We start from the raw sequence: 22,306 nt of genomic DNA on the forward strand, positions 1-22,306 counted from the left end.
AGCTGTGTAAACAGACACAAAACCTGGAGTAATAGTCCATTGAAGACAATGCCGTTTACTCGGAGAAACACCTGTTCAAATAAACAGGCTTTTGCTTTAATGACCTGTGCAGACATATTGGAGGCCTTGGCTCGTAAATGCTTTTGGAAGAGAAGAATTTCAAACAAAATCAGGAGTGATGTTATGTGATTAAAGACACTTCAGCTTTTAATACAGGTACACGATCCTTTATCCGCACATCTAAAATCCGGAAAGCTCCAAAATCCAGCAAGTGGGGACCAGCGGTTGGGGGTGCCAGCGAGGGACCGGTGGTCGGGGGACCGGCAGTCGGGGGAGGCGGCCAGGGGACCGGCAGTCAGGGAAGGCGGCCAGGTGACTGGAAGGGGGTGGGAGTGGATATGGCAGCACAATTTAGGTGGGTTTTCAACTATCCGGAAAAAATCTGAAATTCAGAACACACTGTCCCCCTAGGGTTCCGGATAAAGGATCATGTATCTGAATAATACCAGTCATCAACTGAAGTCAGAAAAATGCAGGGACATACTTAGGAGAGGGTCGCCTTTGGTGTTCTTATCATGGGAGATGCACAAAATCAGTGGCAGTGAAAGAGCCACTTCACTGTCTCTTTGTCAAAAGAGGTGAGTTCTCTCATAACCATTTTTTAATGATCACTTGTGACTGACCCAATTCTGGGTAAAAGAAAGCAAGATTATTCTTGTTTCTGGATCATAACCATTTTGATGGTTACTTTGTCTGACTTGTACATGGGTCTGTGAAATTATTGTGATTCCGACACCTTCATGCAAGAGAAGGAATTTGTGGAAAATCATTGATATGAAGAAACATTTCTCTGAAAACAGATCTACAAAGAATTTGTGAGCCAGAGAACTTTTGAACAGCAGTTTTAAAGACTGAGCTTTAACAGAGAAGATTTCTGAGATTGAACTTTAAAATCATCTCTTCAGAAATATGCCTGAACTGCAATGGTCTGGATTTTCTTTCTCTCTCTCTCACACTCATTCATACACACACACACACACACACACACACACACACACACACACACACACACACACACACACACACACACACACACACACACACACACACACACACACACACACACACACACACAACAGACCCGCACACACACCAGGCAGACACCAGACACCATAGTGGGGTTAAGTAAGATTTTATATTATTAATAGTTATTAATAAAAATGACTGTTTTGAAGATATCATTTGGTGAATATCTATTGCTGCTGGTCGAGGTCTTAACACACTCTGTTGTGATCATCTTTATTATACCTTTCAAACTGACATCATATCTTAACTTTTCCTTAATTATGCACCACTGAGATGTGTCAAAGCTGAAATGCCTCACCTTAATTAGAAAATGTGTGTTGGTTCCTTTTTTTATAGAAGATGCAACAAAATCTACTGATTCAGCCTGCACCATCAGACTCCTCGACAACAAACTCAATCAGAAAATTATTGAACGACTTACTTCTCTTTCACAGCCAGTTTATTTATATTGCTTCATTTGTTTACATGTGTTTGTTGAGTCAGTTTTTGCATGATCAATAACGTGGGTGGCACAGTTAGTGTAGTGGTTAGTGCAACTCTGTTACACTAGCGGTGATCTGGACCTGGGTTAAAATCCCACGCTGTCTGCAAGGAGTTTGGATGTTCTCATTGTGTTTGTGTGGGTTTTCCCCAGGGGCTCCAGTTTCCTCCCACCCTTTGAAACATACTGGGTGGCACGGGCTCATGGGCCAAAATGGGAATGGGTTGTTACTATGTTGTATGTCTAAAAACAAGTGGGAATTCTGCCTCGCCCGCAGGAAAAAGAATTTCAGGTTTCCGTCTAATGTCATGAATGTACTCTTACAATAAATCTGAAATCTAAATCTTTTGCAGTAATAGGATAGCTGTCAAATTGAGGCAAACTGTAGCATTTTCAGTGATTGAGTTTACAAAGCTGTAAGGTTTGGGTAGAAGGACTGTAATTGGAGCAGAGTTTTGGTTTGTGAGTGATGAGATACAAACCTTTGTACCTGCCTGGCTCAGCAGTTGTTTGAAGGAAATGCATTTTTAATGCACAAAAGGAAGGATCAGTCCATGACAAGGAAACCCAAAATCCAATACAATACAGGTATGTGCTGCTTAACGTCCACGATATGTCCTGTGAAATTGGTTGTTATGCAATGTGGATGATGTGTGAACACCATATTACTGTGTATACTTAGCAAAATTACATGGGACACTGAACATGCGCTAAATTAAACTTCATTTTTTTCACTTTTAAAAATTTTAAGTAAACACTTTCTTAGCCTATAATCGCACACAATTTAACAAAAAGGATCAGGGTCATCTACATCACTGTTCTCAACTTCCTCATCATGTCCCATAGGAAAAGTTTCAGGTTGAATAACCTCCATTGATGAACTGTCACTCTAATGCCTGAAGGACCTGGCTGAGGCTCTTCTTGGGGAGGTGTTGGCTTCTTCAGAAAGATTTCCACTGTTGTTTGCCTAGTTTACTTTTACTTTTCTTAAATTTCTTTATATGCAGCAAACACGATATGAGCATTCCTTCTCTATCAGTGAAAAGCATTCAGTGTTTGGGTCCATCTCTTCAGCGAGCTGTTAAGGTCTGCTAAGAATTTAGCTAACCCTTTAACAGTGAACCTCTTTTGCACCTGTTCTCTTTCTGCAGTTTCCTTTTCCCTTGCCTCTAGCTATTCACTCTTACTCCAGCAACTTAGTTTCTGAGGAACCACCTCTTGGATACCTTCAATCTCCTTATCATCTATGTCTAGGTTCAGGTAGTTGTTTACCATGTCAACAACAGCTCTTAATCCTTGCAATCTCATCATCATTTTCAAATCCCTTAAAGTAATGCACATATTGCTTCAATATTTTTTTCCATATGCCATTCATGCACTCTTTGGTCACATCATCCCAGGCCAAAGCAAGGTTCTTTATGCAGTGGAAAATGTTGTACTCCTTCCAGAACTGCATCAGTGTCTTGCCAGTGTCGTCAGTTGCAGCAACAGCCTGAGCAAAGGTCCTCCACGTAGAAGGCCTTGAAATCTGCAATAGCCCCTTGGTCCATTGGCTGGATTAAAGAGGTGGTGTTTGGTGGGAGGAACACCACTTTGATGTTGGGGTGAAGGTTACCAATGAAAGAGGGATGTCCTGGGGCATTGTCTACATTTAGCAAAATCTTGAAAGGTACGTCTTCTTCCAACCAGTATTTCTCCATTTAACTGAGAATTGTATTGAGAAAGACATCCTGAAACAGCATTTGTGTCATCCAGGACTTTTTATTGCTCCTGTAATAATAAACTGGTAAAGTGTGTCTGTTAATGTTCTTGAAAACATTGGGGTTTTCACTATGCCAAATAAAATATGGCTTTATCTTGTAGCCAGCCACATTGCCTCCTAACAGCATTGTCACTCTGCCTTTAAAAGCCTTAAAGCCTAACATTGAAGTGGCTTTCTTATGGATGAAGGTCCTTTCAGGCATTTGCTTCTAAAATAAGGTGGAAAATTTGCTGGCGCAAATAACCTTCATCTACAATTAGTTTATCTAAGATTCAACAAATTATTCTGCTGCGTTCACGTTAGCACTCACAGACTCACCACTCACTTCCACATTATGCAGCTAAAAACATTGAACCATCCAGACCTAGCACTAAACTCGATATCATAATTTTTAAAGCATCTGAAATAAGCTTCATGCCTTAGCAATGATCATCAACATGCTGAGAGGGACTCGCTTTTGTGTTTGGTCCTCAATCCATGTCATTAGCAATTTCTCCATATCTGCTATAGGTCCCTCTTGCATTTTCGTTAGCCTTGTAGCTTTCAGTGCAACAAATCCTTTAATAGCCTGGATAATTTTTTTCTTCGTTTTTGAAGATCGTGATTTCAAGTCTGACATGCCTAAATTATGAGCAACAGCATTCCTGTTCTTCCATCTTTGTGTTATTTAATAACCTTTTTGTTTCATTTCCAAATCGAAACTTCTTCTTTGCCTCTTGCAGCTGCAATCTCTGGTACTGGTTTTGCTGTGTTTGGGAGCCATGATAGATAGAAAGTACAGTACCTATATACATAAACCTTTGTATACAAAAGACACGAGGCACGGGAAGTTGTGTTTGTCTGGTTACGTCTGCTATGTCCTCTCCGGTCAGGATTTCTGAACTCTTTTTTAACCTGATAGGACTATGGACGTATATGTGGTCGGACGTTCCCCAAATAGACATTAAGCAACACTTTCCTGTAGTTGGTAATATAGCTCTGCCAAAATGCCAGAGAAATCTTGTATGTGCCAGGAAGGATGATCTAAAAATCATGAGATGATCTGCCACTTATTATTTTAAGATATTGATTAAATTAAAAATAATAAGACCGAGGACAGAACAAGCCTCTAGGACAATTAATGCAATACGAATGGGGAATGGCCAGGTCTCATACCCCATTCCCCAATGGGGACCTCAATCAAGAGGATGAGTTCCTGGCCAGATTAGACCTCCCCTGCCTGAACCCAGAGGATCAGACAGGATTAGATCTTCCTTTTACTGAGGAAGAACTGGGTAAAGCATTGAGTGCGCTGCAAACAGGCAAGTCTCTCGGGGAGGATGGGTTCCCGCCTGAATTCTATCAAGAATTTAAAGACTTATTAATGCCTCTGTATATGGAGGTGGTAGACCAGGCTAGGAAAACAAGGTCCCTGCCGGAATCTTTTACAGTGGTGATTGTTACAACAATTTTGACGAAGGGTAAGGATCCACTTATGCGTCTTCCTATAGGCCAATTTCTCTGCTGAATACCGATTACAAGATCCTAGCCAAAACCTTGGCAAATAGATTGGCATTTCATTTGCCAAGATAAACCAGGATCAGACAGGCTTTGTGCAAGGAAGGTAAGCAGCAGATAATATTGGCAGATTGCTGATTGTTATGCATCTAGCACAATCTAGAAATGAGAAAGGTCTGGCCATCTCCTTGGATGCAGAAAAGGCCTTCAATAGACAGGAGTGGGAATTTTTATTCAAAGTGCTGGAGAAGGCCGTGTTGGGACCAATTTTTAAAAATTGGATTAGGGTGCTATATCACGCGCCCAAGGCGAAAGTTGGAACCAATGAGCAGGTCTCTCCAGCTTTCCCACTTACCAGATCTAGTAGGCAAGGGTGCCCACTCTCGCCGGCTTTCTTTGTGCTGGCTTTGGAACCGTTGGCAGAAGCCATTTGGCAGGATCCAGACATCAAAGGTTATAGAGTGGGCCAGGAGGAACACAAAATTAACTTGTTCGCTGACAATGTACTGATATATTTGACACACCCTGTGACTTCCTTGCTAGGCTGCACGAGGTACTGGAGGACTGGGGAACTTTCTGGGTATAAGATCAATTGGGATAAGAGCAAGGTGATACCACTCACTGAGGGTAATTATAATCAATTTAAAGGAATTAGTAGTTTAAAGTGGCCACAGAAGGGGATCAAATGCCTAGGAGTTGATATTGATAGTGACTTGAATAATTTATATGTTAAATTATGCTGGGAAGAGTCGAGGAGGAATTAGAGGTGGATGCCCCTGCCTATCACACTGGTAGGCAGGGTCAACTGCTTCAAACTGAATGTGTTTCCAAGATTCCAATATCTTTTCCAAACATTGCCTGTGCCATTGTCTTCAGTTATCACATATGGTTAGGAGGTTTCTTTGGAATGGTAAGGTACCAACAGTCTCTATGGAAAAATTAACATGGGACTATAGGGTGGATTGAGATTGCCAGACTTCAAAAAATATTATTGGGCTCAGTCGAGATAAATGGTCTCCCTTTTTCAGGGAGGAGATGTACCATCCTGGGCACAAATTGATCTGCACCTGGTGGGCGAGAAGATAGCCGAGGATTTTATTTATAAATTGGACATTAAATTGTTGACAGGGTAAAAGTGCACCCCCATATTAAAACAAGTGACTAGTATCTGGACCAAAATCAACCAGTATTTGGATATTAAGATGGGGCTGTCACCAAAAATGCCCTGGGCTCTGAATAAATTAATACGACTGACAGTGGGTAACAAGATTCTGGACATACGGCTCCATAATGGAGTCAGATGTATAGAGGACTGTTATGAGCAAGGGCAATTAATGTTGTTTGAACAACTTAAAAATAAATGTGATTTACCGAATAAAACATTCCACTGCTATGTTCAAATAAAGTTTTTTTCTATGGGACGTATTAGGTCTAGATAAGGTCTTACCTCATTACAGTAGCATAGAAGCCCTGATTTGAAGGGGTATTGGCAAGAAATTTATTTCAGCAATGTTCCAATTGGAGGGACCCAAACCGGGCCTTCATAGGTCAAGAGAAAGATGGGAGTTGAACTTGGGTAATACAATTGGTGAGAGGTGCTGGTCCAACCTGTGCCGGGAAGTATGACCATGATCGTTAATGCAAGTACAAGATGGTCCAGTATAACTTTGCACCAGTGGTACATAACACCGCAGAAATTCCATAGATAAAAGCCAGAACTCCCGGACAAATGCTTCAGGTGTGGTGTTGCAGACTGGATGTTTGTACATGCATCCTGGTTTTGTGCCAAGGTGAGGCCCTTTTGGGTGGATCTAGGCCAAATCCTGGAAGAAATTATGGGTAAGCATTTCCCTCAGAACCCAGAGGTGTTCCTGGTGGAGAATATCATGGACATGAGGATTACAATGAAGGTGTCCAAATTTCAAATCCAATTTGTGTTAATCGCATTGGCAGTGACCCGGAAGTCCGACTCCATTCTTAATATCGAGCGATGGAACAAGGAAATGCAATGTTGTGTTCCCCTGGAGAAAATAACTTACAATCTGAGAAACAAGTACAGCGCCTTTTGGAAGATTTGGCAGCCATTTCTGCACTACATAGGTGCATGGAAGTGATTGTTTTACCGTTCCCTGCTGCGACTCCCTCTCTCCTGCACTGATCCCGATCAGGGAAAGTCAAGAATGAGCCAAAAGCCGTCCGTTGAGCTGTTTCTTTTCTCGTTTCTTTCTATTATTTGTATTCTTATTCATTTCCTTAATGTTAGTGTTTGTTATTGTTGTCGACATTGTAGTATGAATGAATTGTTTCATTTATAGGTGGGGAGAGGGGTGGGGAATGACGCAGGCTTGTATATATATATAGTAATAGAGAAAGGGAATACGAGATTGCCATCGTTGGCAAAGCCTGTATGAAAAATTTATAAATAATTTTTTTTTAAACCATAAGACATAGGAGCAGAAATAGGCCATTGAGCCCATTGACTGAGCTGATCCATTTTTCCATAATGGTTTAATTTGACAGAAATATCATCACATACATACGTGAGGTGAACAGTCAGTCTTTTACCCAGAACAGGAGAGTCTAAATGTGTAGGGCATATACTAAAAGGGACCTGACAGGCACCATTTTCCACACAAGGTGATGGTATAAGGAACGAGCTGTCAGAGAAACTGTTAGAAACAGATATACAATGCTTAAAGGACGTTTGGACACCAGTTCATGGAGGGAGGGGAGCCAAACAAGAGCAAATGAGATTAGCCTGGTCAATTTGAATGACGTGCTGAAGGGCCTGTTTCTTTGCTGATTAGCTCTGACTGAGATTCAAGTTTACAAGTTTAGACAGGTCAAACAACTTACTAAAATTGGTTTTCAAGCTTTGGGTGTTCTGAACAACATTATCTTTCTTTGACAGGAAGCTGCTCCATGAAATGGCAGAGGAACTGGCTGGCAAATATGAGGATGTAAAATTCAACCAAGAAATTGTGATGAAAAGGTATGTGTCGAGGGTAGAATTTCATTCGAGCAGCACTTGTGAATCAAAAATTGATCTGACATGTTTAGTATTTTGGGAAGATAGTAACTTTTGATATTCCCACTTTGCAGGGTGAAGAAGGTTTTGCACAATTTTAATTCTCATCTTCCTGTGCTGTCTGACAGTGAGAGAGATATGAAGAAAGAACTGGTTGTTATCCATGACCAGCTCAAGGACCTGGAAAGCAGCATAACTCAGGCATAAATCATTTTTCACTTTCTATCATTCAATGTTAATTTCTGAATGCACTTGCAAAATGTTGTTTCTCAGTGATGTGATGAGATTTTTAATAATGTCAAATTCCAAAATGTCACAGTTGTTCTAAAATAACAGTAGTAGCTCTGGTGCTGATTTACTGGTTTGTCCTTCAGTGGTTTATGCAGAACTTGGTTTGAGTTTTGCTTCTGAGTCAGAAGACTGGTTCATATGACTTGTGTATGTGTTGTAAGCTTATGTTTTAGTGAGTGTTACAGGGTGCAAAACATACACAGAGTTCATGACATTTTCCCAGACACCTAAGTCCAAAACCATAAACAAAGTTAATGCTCTCAATTAAGAACCAGAACAATCCCCATTACTTTCAAAAGGAAAAGACATCTGTGGAGAAAGAAGTCCTATGCTTATGAGTCAGGAAATGGAAACAGATTTTAAGTATTGATCAAGCAAGTCGTGTGATTGAGACACTTGAAGAAGCAAGATTGATTCATAAGTAACCAGAGATCTGCAAGAGACAGAAGTGAAGAACTTTGTGTGAAATGGATACCTCTACTATTGGAAACCGAGATCTACTATGACCATTGTAATGGTCATTTTGGATTGGCCCATATCTGGGTAAAGAAAGGAGAATTGCTTCATTTGGATTGAGACCATTCTGATGGTCATTTTGTCTGACACTTGCCTAGGTTTTTTAAATGCATCGTGGAAGACACCCATTTAGTTTCTTTTCCCCCCCCCCCCCCCCACCCCACACACACAAGGAAGAGGGGAATTGTGAAAATCATTTCTATGAAAGCTTTTCTCTGGAGGCAACTTGACAAGGATTGGTGAGTGTTACATAGTTTGATTACTCTGTCTCATCTCCTTCATCAGTATTTCTGAACATCATTTTAAAGATTCTGGGTTTCAACACAAGGTTTCTAAGACTGAACTTTGAATGGACTTTCCAGATTGTGCCAAAGCTTTAATGGTTTGATTAACACACCCACACAGTGGTTGGTAGGTTAGTTAGTAGCTGTAAATTATCTTTGTTGAGTTCTGGAATATGGGAGGATTAAAAATAGAATTAATGTAGGCTCAAAAGAAGTGATTGATAATTACTGCAGACTTGGTGGGCTGAAGGGCCTGTATCTGACTCTTGCTCCAAAGTCAAACATTTCCCCAACTTTGCTTATTTTCACACCTTTCACCTTCCTCATCAATCCTTCCTTGACTTCTCTCTAATTCATTTTGTGAGGCTACCTGTCAACGTTCACTGAATGTATTTTCTCTGTGACTATTTTCTCTCTCACTCTTCCCTATTTTCCCTCTCATCTGTAGTGATGTTTCTGCTTTCTATAACCAGTACCAGTATTTTTTCCTCAACTGAAGATTCCCTTCACCATGGACAGTCTAGTGTGGTCTGCAAGGAGTTGCTACGTTCTTCCAATCTCAACATGAGTGGGTTTGAAGGTCATTGATATATTTGGCTCCTGAGCTAGAAGGGCGTTACCGTGTTGTATGTCAAAAAAAATTTTTAATTGAATGATTCACCAGATCCTTGACCACTATTTCCTTCCTCATACTCCAAATACCATCCTGTCCTCTGGCTCCAGCCCACCACAATCCGTGAATAATACTCTGCTGAGACCAACACAATGTGATGCCATCACTTCCCCTTCCCTGCTTTGAAGGATTTGTTTTCCACTGGCTGTTTTCCAACACCATCAATCCTCGTTCATCTTCCCACCTCTGCATTGTCCAGGGATCCAAATGCTTTCCTAGTGGTTTACATGAATTTCCAACATAATGCAAATTTCCCTCTATGGACTCCATCTACATCTATTGCTGCCCAGAAAAAACAGTCAACATTCTGAAAAATCCATTCACATTCTATTCCCTCTTGCTGCAACAAGGAAAGCACACACCAGCCAGCTTAAAGACCCTTTCTTTCCCATAGCCATCAGGCTTCTGAATGCATCCCAATAACAGTGCTCTCAAGCTGCTCTCACGTTGTGTTGATTATTCTTTAATTGCATTCCTGTGCTCTAAAATTGTGCTCTTTACACAGTTGTATTAGAATAGCCCTTCTCACTTTTAACTTCACGCTCTATGATGTGGTCTCTACAGTGGGGAGGCAAAGCTCAGTTTGGCTGACTTTTTTATGATCTGTATGTTCCATGCCAAATCTGATCAGTCCTCGTTCTCCTTGGTCTAAGCACATGCCTCACCTTCCAACGCTCCTTTTCAAACTCAACGTAATTCACCAATTTCAGTTATCAAGATACCAGTATTTACCCCCATTCAGATTTGAAGCTGAACCAATATTTTCTTTTGAAAATTCAGATAATTCTGCTTCAAACAAAGCTTGGAACATTCCAGTACAGAAAACAGTCCCTTTGACCCGACTTGTCTCGGCAGAACTATTATTCTAGCTCGTCCCACTGACCTGCACCTAAGTCCATACCCCTTCCATCCATTTGCGTCCAAATTGTTCTTAAATGTGAAAATTGATCTTTCATTCATCACTTTAGCTGGCATCTCGTTCCACACTCCCACACTCTCTGTGTGAAGAAGTTCACTCTAAAGTTATCTTCTTTTATCCTTAACCCATGTCCTCTGGTTTGCTCTATCTAAACCCCTCATAATTTTGAATACCTCTATCAAATCTCCCTCATTTTCTATGCCCCAGGGGATAAAGACTTCACCTGTTTAACCCTGTAACTCAGTTCCTGAAGTCCCGGCAACATCCTTGTAAATCTTCTCTACTCTCTCAATCTTATCTGTAGTTAGGTGATCAAAACTCCATACAATACTCCAAATTTGGCTTCTCCCATTAACTCTCCATGCCAATGTTTTGCTTTGTGATTTCTCATTTACTTAGCACTACTTTTAGAATTTATCTCGACTGTACTGGATCAGTGCCACATTGATGAAAGTGCCGTTCCAGAAGAAATGTAAAACCACAATGAGCACAAGCAATGCTGAAGTCCTAAGTGATAAATTTGTGTGTTAGAGATTTTGCCTGATTGAATCTAACATGAACATTTTTCATCCCAGGTGCAAATGAAGACTGAATACCAACAGAAAGAAGTCCATCCAGAAGAGGGTGTACAGAAAAAGAGCATCACTCTCAGTGCATCACAGAAGAAATGCATCTATTCCGTGCTAAAGGAACAGTGAGTACCACTGGGCTTTTTGTGATCTATGATCTTAATACATGGGCAGTTTGTACCTGACTCTGCCAGGCCTAGTGGCGTGGGACTCGGAGGGAGGCGTTTGTCCTTCGAGTCCTGGCCCCGGCACATGGTGCCTAAAGCTCCATGGAAAACAGAACAAAACTTCTGTAAGGACAGAAGAGCTACAAGGCACCATGTTCATCTTCGCTTGCAAAGGGATAGGCCATGATGATGATGAAATTGTACTGAAATTCTTGCTGCAGCCAGGTTGGTATTTGCAATGAAAAACAATAATAGTATTGTTACTATTATTGTAACTACTTGAATTAAATTAAGAGACAAAAAACATAATTAAGATGATGATACATATTTGCAGTAATCTTCATGGGGGAAAAAAGTGCAGACAATCTTTTTGTGGTGTCAGAGCAGTCCATGATTAGTGTTACAAGAGAAGGTGCAAGAGCCTGATAACTATTGCAAGGAAACTGTTCTTAAACATAGAGGTCTGTCAAGCAGCATACAGTATTTATTTGAGAAGTGTAAAATTCTACTGCAGGTGAAGGTGGTGGTGTTGCTCAAGTGAGTGGTAACCAAGGTATAGCAGTTTGGTTTGGGTTTCAAAGGATTCACCTGTTCCAACAGTTCAAGTGTACTTCTCTTTCCAGGAAAATGGTGACTTTAACAAATTTAAGTTTATTGTTGCAGTTGAGTGTTTGTTCTGTGAATATTCCAGATTCTTTTTTTTCTTTGGCTTGGCTTCGCGGACGAAGATTTATGGAGGGGGTAAATGTCCACATCAGCTGCAGGCTCGTTGGTGGTTGACAAGTCTGATGCGGGACAGGCAGACACGGTTACCGCGGTTGCAGGGGAAAATTGGTTGGTTGGGGTTGGGTGTTGGGTTTTTCCTCCTTTGTCTTTTGTCAGTGAGGTGGGCTCTGCGGTCTTCTTCAAAGGAGGTTGCTGCCCGCCAAACTGTGAGGCGCGAAGATGCACGGTTTGAGGCGATATCAGCCCACTGGCGGTGGTCAATGTGGCAGGCACCAAGAGATTTCTTTAGGCAGTCCTTGTACCTTTTCTTTGGTGCACCTCTGTCACGGTGGCCAGTGGAGAGCTCGCCATATAACACGATCTTGGGAAGGCGATGGTCCTCCATTCTGGAGACGTGACCCACCCAGCGCAGCTGGATCTTCAGCAGCGTGGACTCGATGCTGTCGACCTCTGCCATCTCGAGTACTTCGACGTTAGGGATGAAAGTGCTCCAATGAATGTTGAGGATGGAGCGGAGACAACGCTGGTGGAAGCGTTCTAGGAGCCGTAGGTGATGCCGGTAGAGGACCCATGATTCGGAGCCGAACAGGAGTGTAGGTATGACAATGGCTCTGTATACGCTTATCTTTGTGAGGTTTTTCAGTTGGTTGTTTTTCCAGACTCTTTTGTGTAGTCTTCCAAAGGCGCTATTTGCCTTGGCGAGTCTGTTGTCTATCTCGTTGTCGATCCTTGCATCTGATGAAATGGTGCAGCCGAGATAGGTAAAATGGTTGACCATTTTGAGTTTTGTGTGCCCGATGGAGATGTGGGGGGGCTGGTAGTCATGGTGGGGAGCTGGCTGATGGAGGACCTCCGTTTTCTTCAGGCTGACTTCCAGGCCAAACATTTTGGCAGTTTCCGCAAAACAGGACGTCAAGCGCTGAAGAGCTGGCTCTGAATGGGCAACTAAAGCGGCATCGTCTGGAAAGAGTAGTTCACGGACAAGTTTCTCTTGTGTCTTGGTGTGAGCTTGCAGGCGCCTCAGATTGAAGAGACTGCATTCCGTGCCGTACCGGATGTAAACAGCGTCTTCATTGTTGAGGTCTTTCATGGCTTGGTTCAGCATCATGCTGAAGAAGATTGAAAAGAGGGTTGGTGCGAGAACACAGACTTGCTTCACGCCATTGTTAATGGAGAAGAGTTCAGAGAGCTCATTGCTGTATCTGACCCGACCTTGTTGGTTTTCGTGCAGTTGGATAATCATGTTGAGGAACTTTGGGGGGCATCCGATGCGCTCTAGTATTTGCCAAAGCCTTTCCTGCTCACGGTGTCGAAGGCTTTGGTGAGGTCAACAAAGGTGATGTAGAGACCTTTGTTTTGTTCTCTGCACTTATCTTGGAGCTGTCTGAGGGCAAAGACCATGTCAGTAGTTCCTCTGTTTGCGCGAAAGCCGCACTGTGATTCTGGGAGAATATTCTCGGCGACACTAGGTATTATTCTATTTTGGAGAATCCTAGCGAAGATTTTGCCTGCAATGGAGAGCAGCGTGATTCCCCTGTAGTTTGAGCAGTCTGATTTCTCGCCTTTGTTTTTGTACAGGGTGATGATGGTGGCATCACGAAGGTCCTGAGGCAGTTTTCCCTGGTCCCAACAAAGCTTGAAAAACTCATGCAGTTTGACATGCAGAGTTTTGCCGCCAGCCTTCCAGACCTCTGGGGGGGATTCCATCCATACCTGCTGCTTTGCCACTTTTCAGTTGTTCGATTGCCTTATATGTCTCATCCTGGGTGAGGACCTCATCCAGCTCTAGCCTTAGGGGCTGTTGTGGGAGCTGGAGCAGGGCGGAATCTTGGACTGAGCGGTTGGCACTGAAAAGAGATTGGAAGTGTTCTGACCATCGGTTGAGGATGGAGATCTTGTCGCTGAGGAGGACTTTGCCGTCTGAGCTGCGCAGCGGGCTTTGGACTTGGGGTGAGGGGCCGTACACAGCCTTTAGAGCCTCGTAGAAACCCCTGAAGTCGCCAATGTCCGCGCTGAGCTGGGTTCGCTTAGCGAGGCTAGTCCACCACTCATTTTGGATCTCCCGGAGTTTGCGCTGAAGATGGCTGCATGCGCGACGGAAGGCTTGTTTCTTCTCTGGACAGGACGGCTTTGTAAGGTGAGCCTGGTGGGCAGCTCGCTTCTTTGCCAGCAGCTCCTGGATTTCCTGGCTGTTTTCGTCGAACCAGTCCTTGTTTTTCCTGGAGGAGAAGCCCAGTACCTCTTCAGTGGATTGCAGTATGGTAGTCTTCAACTGATCCCAGAGGGTTTCAGGGGACGGGTCCGTGAGGCGGATTGCATCGTCGAGCTTTGCTTTGAGGTTTGCTGGAAGTTTCCTCTCGCTTCGTCTGACTGCAGGTTTCCAACATTGAACCTCTTTCTGGGGGCTTTACTGTTCCTGGGCTTTGGCTTAAAGTGAAGGTTGAGCTTGCAGCGAACCAGCTGGTGGTCAGTGTGGCATTCCGCACTGGGCATGACCCTGGTGTGGAGCACATCTCGTTTGTCACTTTCTCGCACCAGGATGTAGTCCAGGAGGTGCCAGTGTTTGGATCGGGGATGCATCCAGGTAGTCTTAAGGCTGTCCCTCTGCTGAAAAAGGGTGTTTGTAATGACAAGCCGCTGTTCTGAGCAGAGCTCCAACAGGAGGCGCCCATTGTCGTTGCACTTGCCGACGCCATGCTTGCCCAGGATTCCTGGCCAGGTTTCTGAGTCTTTGCCGACGCGAGCGTTGAAGTCGCCAAGGATGACAACCTTGTCGGCTGTAGGGGTGCGTTGGATGAGGTTGCGCAGGTCAGTGTAGAACTTGTCCTTTTCTGCTGGTTCCGCCTGGAGGGTTGGAGCATAGACACTGATGAGGGTGATGCAACGCTTGTTTTGAAGGGGGAGTTGCATGGACATGATTCGGTCCGAGTGGCCTGTCAGAAGGTTTTCGAGTTTGGAGGCAATGAAGTTCTTGACCATGAAGCCTACACCAGATAGGCGTTGTTCATCCGAAGGCTTGCCAGACCAGTAGAGTGTGTAGCCCGCGCCGCGTTCTTGGAGGCTGCTTACATCTGCCATGCGGACTTCACTGAGAGCAGCTATGTCAATGTCAAGTCTGAGGAGTTCATGTGCAATGAGGGCAGACCGACGTTCAGGTCGGTGGCTGTCAGCCTTGTCTAGCATGGTTCTGATGTTCCAGCATGCTAGCTTGAGTTTGTGAGCATCTTTTGAGGGGGAGGACGTGGAGGGGGAGGACGTGGAGGGGGAGGACGTGGAGGGGGAGGACGTGGAGGGGGAGGACGTGGAGGGGGAGGACGTGGAGGGGGAGGACGTGGAGGGGGAGGACGTGGAGGGGGAGGACGTGGAGGGGGAGGACGTGGAGGGGGAGGACGTGGAGGGGGAGGACGTGGAGGGGGAGGACGTGGAGGGGGAGGACGTGGAGGGGGAGGACGTGGAGGGGGAGGACGTGGAGGGGGAGGACGTGGACCTGTCCTCGGGCCTGCGCCAAGGAGCTTTTAGGTGGAGTGCAGTGTGCGCAGTACTGGCCCCACCCTTTACACCCATGGTTCGTGTGCCGTGGCCAAGCGAGCTGGGACGTGGCAACGAGGTCCTTGGGTCGTAGGTTTTATATCGGAGTGGCCTTCTATGCAGGTTTCTTACCTGGGCTGGAGGGGTCTGCCTCCCCTCCTAGGTCGGACCATATTGCCCAGACCGGGGCCGAGGCCGCCGCTGCTCTCCCTGTGCCCTGACTGGGGCCGCCGCCTCCAACTCTCTGCCCAGACCGGGGCCTCCGCCTGCCTCACTCGACCGAAGCCAGGGCCGCCGCCTACCCCTTGCTCCTGCCCGGATTGAGGCCGCCGCCACCTACCCTCAGCCCGGAACGGGGCCGGGGCCGCCGCTACTCTCCCTGTGCCCGGACTGGGGCCGCCGCCTCCCACTCTCTGCCCGGATCGGGGCCCCTGCCTGCCTCACTCGACCGAGGCCGGGGCCACCGCCTCCCCCTTGCTCCTGCCCGGATTGGGGCCGCCGCCGCCTACCCTCAGTCCGGACCGGGGCCGGGGCCGCCGCTGCTCTCCCTGTGCCCGGACTGGGGCCGCCGCCTCCAACTCTCTGCCCAGACCGGGGCCTCCGCCTGCCTCACTCGACCGAGGCCGGGGCCGCCGCCTCCCCCTTGCTCCTGCCCGGATTGAGGCCGCCACCGCCTACCCTCAGCCCGGACCGGGGCCAGGGCCACCGCTGCTCTCCCTGTGCCCGGACTGGGGCCGCCGCCTCCCACTCTCTGCCCGGATCGGGGCCTCCGCCTGCCTCACTCGACCGAGGCCGGGGCCGCCACCTCCCCCTTGCTCTATGACTATAATAAACAGTCCAAGGATGTTCTCAAGGCATTGCTAACAATCCCTCAAACTCATGATTATCAACACATAATTACAACAGTATAAACATAGTTCAGAGTTGGAGATAAGTTTTAATTTGTTCAGGAATGGGAAAGAAAATGTCATTGAATCTGTATTTGATGTCTCTCACTCATGAGTCAACTTACTGACAGGAGAAGGGTGAAGAGAATGTGGCTGGTGTGAGATGTGTTGGCTGCTGAAGTGCAGAGGGAATGTTGTCAGTGAGGAAACAGATTTGGTAGGTCTCAAAGGCAAGGGCTCTGGACACATGGTTTTGGGTGCAAAGGATTTACAGAAGATAAACATGGGAAAATGGTAACCCAGACAACATACACATACACAATTTACAGCAGCCGTGGGAAAAGTCAGATTGGCATTAAAGCAACGTAGCAATTAATAGCAAACGTGCAAAAATAGCAGTAATGAAACAGCGTGCTCAGTTTGTAGTGAATATGGGAAAAGTCAGATCAACAAAACATACGTGGGCAAATAATGAACATGGAGAAAATCGTGTGTGACCAAAACGAACGCGCACACCACCACCCTCCACCTCTACTAAAAGGACAGGCTGTACCTGAACTGGAAATGGACCAATATCCTGGTGGACAGGTTTGTTAGAGCTGTTGGGGAGGGTTTAAACTAGTTTGGCAGGGGGGTAGGAATCAGAATGCGGGTGCAGAGATTAAGGTAGAAGGGAATCAGGGTGTTAGGATCAAGAAAGAGGAAAATAGAAAACGAAAAGTCAAAAATAAAATGCAACAAAGAAGACAAAAAGGATAGGCAGGTGAAAGGACAAGATGATTTGTTGTACAATAGAAATGAAGCAAAATCGGTACAGATACTGGTCTAAGGGGATTGTACTTAAATGGAGGGAGTGTTAGGAATAAGATGGATGACCTTGTTGTAAGATACAGATTAAAGGATATGTCACTGTGGCCATCGCTAAGACGTGGCTTAATGATGGATGTGATTGGGTGCTGAATGTCCAAGGCTACACAGTGTACAGGTAGGTAGAGGGGGTGGCGTGGCCCTGATGGTCAGCACTGATATTAAATCACGAGAAAGAAGGGACATAGGGTCAGAAATGATAGAATCCTTTTGGTTGAATTAAGAAATGGCAAGGGTAAAAGGACCCCAATACCAGTTATATACAAGCCCCCAAACAACTGCCCGGAAGTCGACTACGAGTTTCAGCTGGAAATAGAAAATGCGTGTCAGAAGGAAAATGTCAAAATAATTATGGGGGATTTTAACATGAAAGGGGATTGGGGAAAATCAGGAAGGTACTGGATCTCAGGAGAGAGAGTTTGTAGGATGCCTATGGGATGGCTTTTTGGAGCAACTTGTCAATTAAACCCACCAGGGATTGGTTGATGTGTAATGAACCAGAGTGATTAGGGAACTAAATGTGAGAATAATTTAACTCAGGGTGGAGTTGCAGAGCAGACTCAATGGGCCGAATGACCTACTTCTGTTCCTTGTGAACTCTCTGTAGTTCTTTGCAGTCTTGTGCAGAGCAGTTCCTGTAACATGCAGTAATGCATCTTGACAGAATAGTTCGATAGTGCATCTGTGGAAGTTGTTGAGGGGCACAGGCTTCTGAGAAAGTTGAGATGCTGATGTTCTTCTTTGGCCATTTCATCAATTTGTTGGACTAGAACAGGTTGCTGGAGATGTTTACACAGAAGAACTTGAAGCCATCTACTATCTCCCCCTCAGCACTGTTGATGTGGATTGGGGAGTGAGCTCGGCTCCTGGAAGTCTGTGACCAAATCATTTGTGTTGCAGGAGAGGTTGTTGTCCTGACTCTGTCCCTCTATTTCCTGTTTACATTTTGACTCATCATTGTTTGAGATCCAGTCTAAGACGGTGATGTCATCTGAAATTTTCTAGATGAAGTTGGAGCAGTGTTTGATCACGGAGTCATGGGTGTGTGGGAATATAGTACAGAATGGAGGGGGGTTTGCAGCCTTTAGAACTCTATTCTGCTTGTGTATAACTTGTATCATTCCTCGAACATATAACGACTAGTACCTAACTTCCAATTATCATGATATGCCTTCAGATGTACTGATTTGTTTTCTGCTCAGGTCAGAGGTTGTAGTGTTTTCAGAGGTGATACTGTAGAAATGGATATTGAATACAGACATTAGTTCAATCATGGATCACAATTCTGCTTCACCCAATCACACCACTGCTCATTTTTTTGTTTACTATACTAGCCCATGCCCTTGCTGCACATGATCATTCCATTTCTCCTTTGGTCTCCTGCTGGCCATTTTATTGCAGACCTCCCTGACATGCTCTATCAATGACTCCAAAGGCATAGAGTGAGGAATGAGAGGCTCTATTACACTTTAGACTTGTAGCTGGCCTGATTCCAAGTACTCGACTGAGGACAGGGAGAGGGAGGTCAACCTTTATTCCAACAGGAGAAGTTACCAGGGAACAAATCACCAGTGAGGGATGGGCCAGCTCCCCATTGACAGTCACATGGTACACATATTTGTATCACCACATTCACCCCCTCTTTTAAAACAAAACCCTGCCAGGCTTGAGGCTTAGCCGATTGGGTGATCTTTGCCTCTGCGACTGGAGCAGTTCTGCCGGTGGTACAATGGTTGGCACCATTGCTTATCATGTGTCCTGAGGCTGGGGAGGGAGGGCTAGCTCTGTAGGAAGTGGTGCTTGGCTCTATGTGGGGGCAGTCGTGGTAGTCAGAGTAACTGGAGCAGGGTCCGGGGTGTGTGGCATGATGAGTGGAGGTGGGTCACTAACTTGCACCGAGTCCCTGACAGAGGCAGTATGGGTATAGGTTGGACCTGAGTTGAAGGGGATGGGGGGGTGCGTTTGGGTCTCTGTCACGTGCCAGGTCCCATATGGGGACTGTGTCCTCATGGCCATCCAGGTACACTATGTAGGCATACTGAGGGTTGGCATGCAGGAGTTGCACCTCTTCGACCAATGGGTCGGACTTATGACCTCACATGTTTCCGCAGCAGGATGGGTCCCAGGGATGAGAGATAGGGTGGTGGTGTGGTTCCGGTCACTAACTTCCTGGGAAAGGAAAACATGCATTCATGTGAGGTTTAGTTGCTAGCAGTGCAGAGCAGAGATTGGATGGCATGGAGTGCTTCCGGCAGGACTTTCTGCCAATGAGACACCACCAGGCCTTTGGATTTGAGAGCCAGGAGAACAACTTTCCAAACTCTGACGTTTTCTCTCTCCACTTGTCCATTCCCCTGGGGGTTGTAACTGGTCATCTTAATAGTGGCAATGCCTCTAGCCAACAGGTACTACTGCAGTTCATCACTCATAAATGAGGACCCCCGATCACTATGGATGTATCTCGGGTACCCGAAGAGGGTACAGAGCGTCTTATGTCCGTGGCTGAGGTCATGTTGGGACGGGGATGGAAAAAGGGAACCTGGAGTACTCGTCAGTGACATTCAGGAAGCATACATTCTTGTCGGACAAGGGGAGGGGCTTCTTGAAATCAATGCTGAGTCGTTCAAAGGGGCATGTGGCCTTTATGAGGTGCGATTTGTTGGGGCGAAAGAACTGTGGTTTGAACTCAACGCAGACCTGACACTGTATGGTCAATGACCTGGCATCTTCAATGGAGTTGGGAAGGTTCCGGGCTTTCATAGTGGAACATTCTTACGACTCCAGGGTGGCAAAGGTCATTGGAGGGAATGGAGGTGGCCGAGATGCCCAGCTGGTATAGGATGTCGTAGTTGTAGGTGGAGAGCTCTATTCTCCACCTCAGGATTTTGTCATTTTTGATCTTACCCCGCATTTGGTATGGAACATGAACGCAATGGTTCATTGGTCAGTTAGCAGGGTAAATCTCTTCCCGACCAGGTAATGATGCCAATGGCGTACTGCCTCAACGATGGCCTGTGCCTCCTTCTCGACAAAGGAGTGTCATGTCTTAGGACTGTGGAGGGTACGGGGGGAGAAATGATAGTGGCCTGCCTGCCTGGTTGAGAGTGGTGGCCAGCGTGAAGTCGGAGGCATCGCTTTCCACCTAGAACGGGATGGATTCGTGGCTTTGGCGATGTCTCCCTTGATCTGGGTGAAGGCTACCCGGGCTTCTGCTGATAAGGGGGTTATAGATCTTACCAGTGGTATGCTTTATCGGCACAGTTGGACACCCATTAGGTGTAATAGGAGAAGAACACCAGACACCTTTTTAGTGCCTTGAGGCTGGGCGGAATAGGGAGTTCCATAAGAGGACGCATGCGGTCAGGGGTGATGACACCATATGCCATGACACATCCGAGGAGGGCCAGGCAAGTTGTGCTAAACACATACTTGTCCTTGTGGTAGGTCAAATTGAGGGACTTGGCAGTGTGGAGGAATTTGGCAAGGATTGCGTCATCGTCCTGCTGGTTGTGGCCACAGATGGTGACCTGTGAGGTACGTAGCCGTCAATTTGTGCTTGCCATTCCATTTCTCTCAGAGAGAAATAACGAGACACCATTGGTGACTCCAAACGGTACCTGGAGGAAATGATAGAGCCTGCCGTCCACTTAGGTATTCGGTTGGTCTCCTGGGTGAAGGGGAAGTTTGTGGTATGCCGATTTTAGGTCAATGATGGAGAACACACTAGACTGGGCCATCTTATTGACTTCGTCAGCAATCCAGGGAAGGGGGTAAGAGTCCAGATCCGTGAAGGATTGATCGTTTGGCTATAGTCGATCACCATACGGGTTTACTTCCACCTCTGACCACTGTGACCTCTCCACAGGCTGCAGCTGTGCACTATGAACCCCGCAGCCCCCTCCCACCCCCCCCCCCCTCTCCGCCAGGATTCACTACACCTCGGACTTTATGAATTCCCTGTCCTCAGCGCAGTAGCGTCTGCTCTTAGTGGCTCTGGGCTTACAGTCCGGGGTCAGGTTCTCAAACAGTGATGGTGGGGGAATGCGGAGGGAAGAAACTGCAGGTGGGGGCTGGCTGCAGGGTGGGGGGTGTGTGAGCTGGGGTTTATATACAGTGATGGGTGGTTGGGACCCCCCCCCCCACCCCAAATGCCATTATGACACTTCTGAACTGGAAGTCCAGCCCTAGAAGGATCAGTGCGCAGAGCTGAGGCATTAAGAGTAAATAGAAATTGTCATAACATTCACCTTGCACCGTTAAGCACGCAATACAGTACCCGCGGATCTTGGCAGATTGGTCCTATGCGGCCATTGATATCATGCCGCTCGTTGGTCTGATGGGGAGAGGGAGTTTGTGAGTAGTGTCTGGGTGGATGAAGCTTTCAGTGTTTCCATTATCAAACAGGCAGTTAGTTCGTTTCCATTTACTTCAATCTCCATCATTGAGTGGGTGATTGGTCACCGTTTTTGTCGGAGGGGTAGCTGGTTGACCTCGCGGTCACGCACATGGTTGAGCCGTTCAAGGCCAGAAATGACGTCGTTGCTCCGGGAGGAAGTGGAGTCGGGTTCAATGTCCGGCCCCCGGAGGGTACACGTGGCACTGCTCGGGAGGGAACGCTTTGACTTGGATGATCTCTTGTAGTGTCCTTTCTTCCCGCATCCAGAACAAATAGCTTCTCTCGCCAAGCAGCATCACTGGCCGCTGAAGTAGCACTTTGGGTGCTCAGCTGTGGCAGCAGTGGTGGGGTTGGGACCTCCCTATACTGAGGCAGCCTGTGACTTTGTGTCCCAAAATGGCTGCACCTGTGATGAGCCTGTTGCCGACAGCAATAAATTCAGCATTGAGGTGGGCCGGATCGAGTCTTAGCAAGCTGGGGGGCTCTCTGCAACGGCAACCTGTCTTCCTCTAACAGTCGCTGACAGATGTAATCGGACCTCACCCCACCCATTCAGGTGTCCTGGATCAGCTCTTCCACATACTGGTCTGCCGATACTGGGGCAAGAATATTGCCCCTGCGGGGCCCGA

The 22,306-nt window shown here is 46.1% G+C and overlaps 1 protein-coding gene across 4 annotated transcripts in view; it reads left to right on the forward strand.

Moving 5' to 3' along the window:
- The window catches only part of nup88 (nucleoporin 88), a 100,530-nt gene that overhangs the window by 72,875 nt on the left and 5,349 nt on the right, over positions 1 to 22,306 (forward strand). For 3 of the 4 annotated variants that reach the window (XR_011340088.1, XM_069885012.1, XM_069885013.1), the window contains exons 14-16: positions 7,738 to 7,818; positions 7,929 to 8,055; positions 11,113 to 11,231. Coding sequence is in view for 3 of the 4 variants with exons in the window: in XM_069885012.1 (XP_069741113.1) it covers positions 7,738 to 7,818; positions 7,929 to 8,055; positions 11,113 to 11,231 (327 nt within the window). In the remaining variant the exon portion in view is untranslated. Of the gene's footprint in view, positions 1 to 1,422; positions 3,431 to 7,737; positions 7,819 to 7,928; positions 8,056 to 11,112; positions 11,232 to 22,306 lie in introns of those variants that run through there. The other variant, XM_069885015.1, reaches the window with a different exon arrangement.

Source organism: Narcine bancroftii, chromosome 6 (genome assembly GCF_036971445.1).
Source record: "Narcine bancroftii isolate sNarBan1 chromosome 6, sNarBan1.hap1, whole genome shotgun sequence".
Taxonomy (NCBI): domain Eukaryota; kingdom Metazoa; phylum Chordata; class Chondrichthyes; order Torpediniformes; family Narcinidae; genus Narcine; species Narcine bancroftii.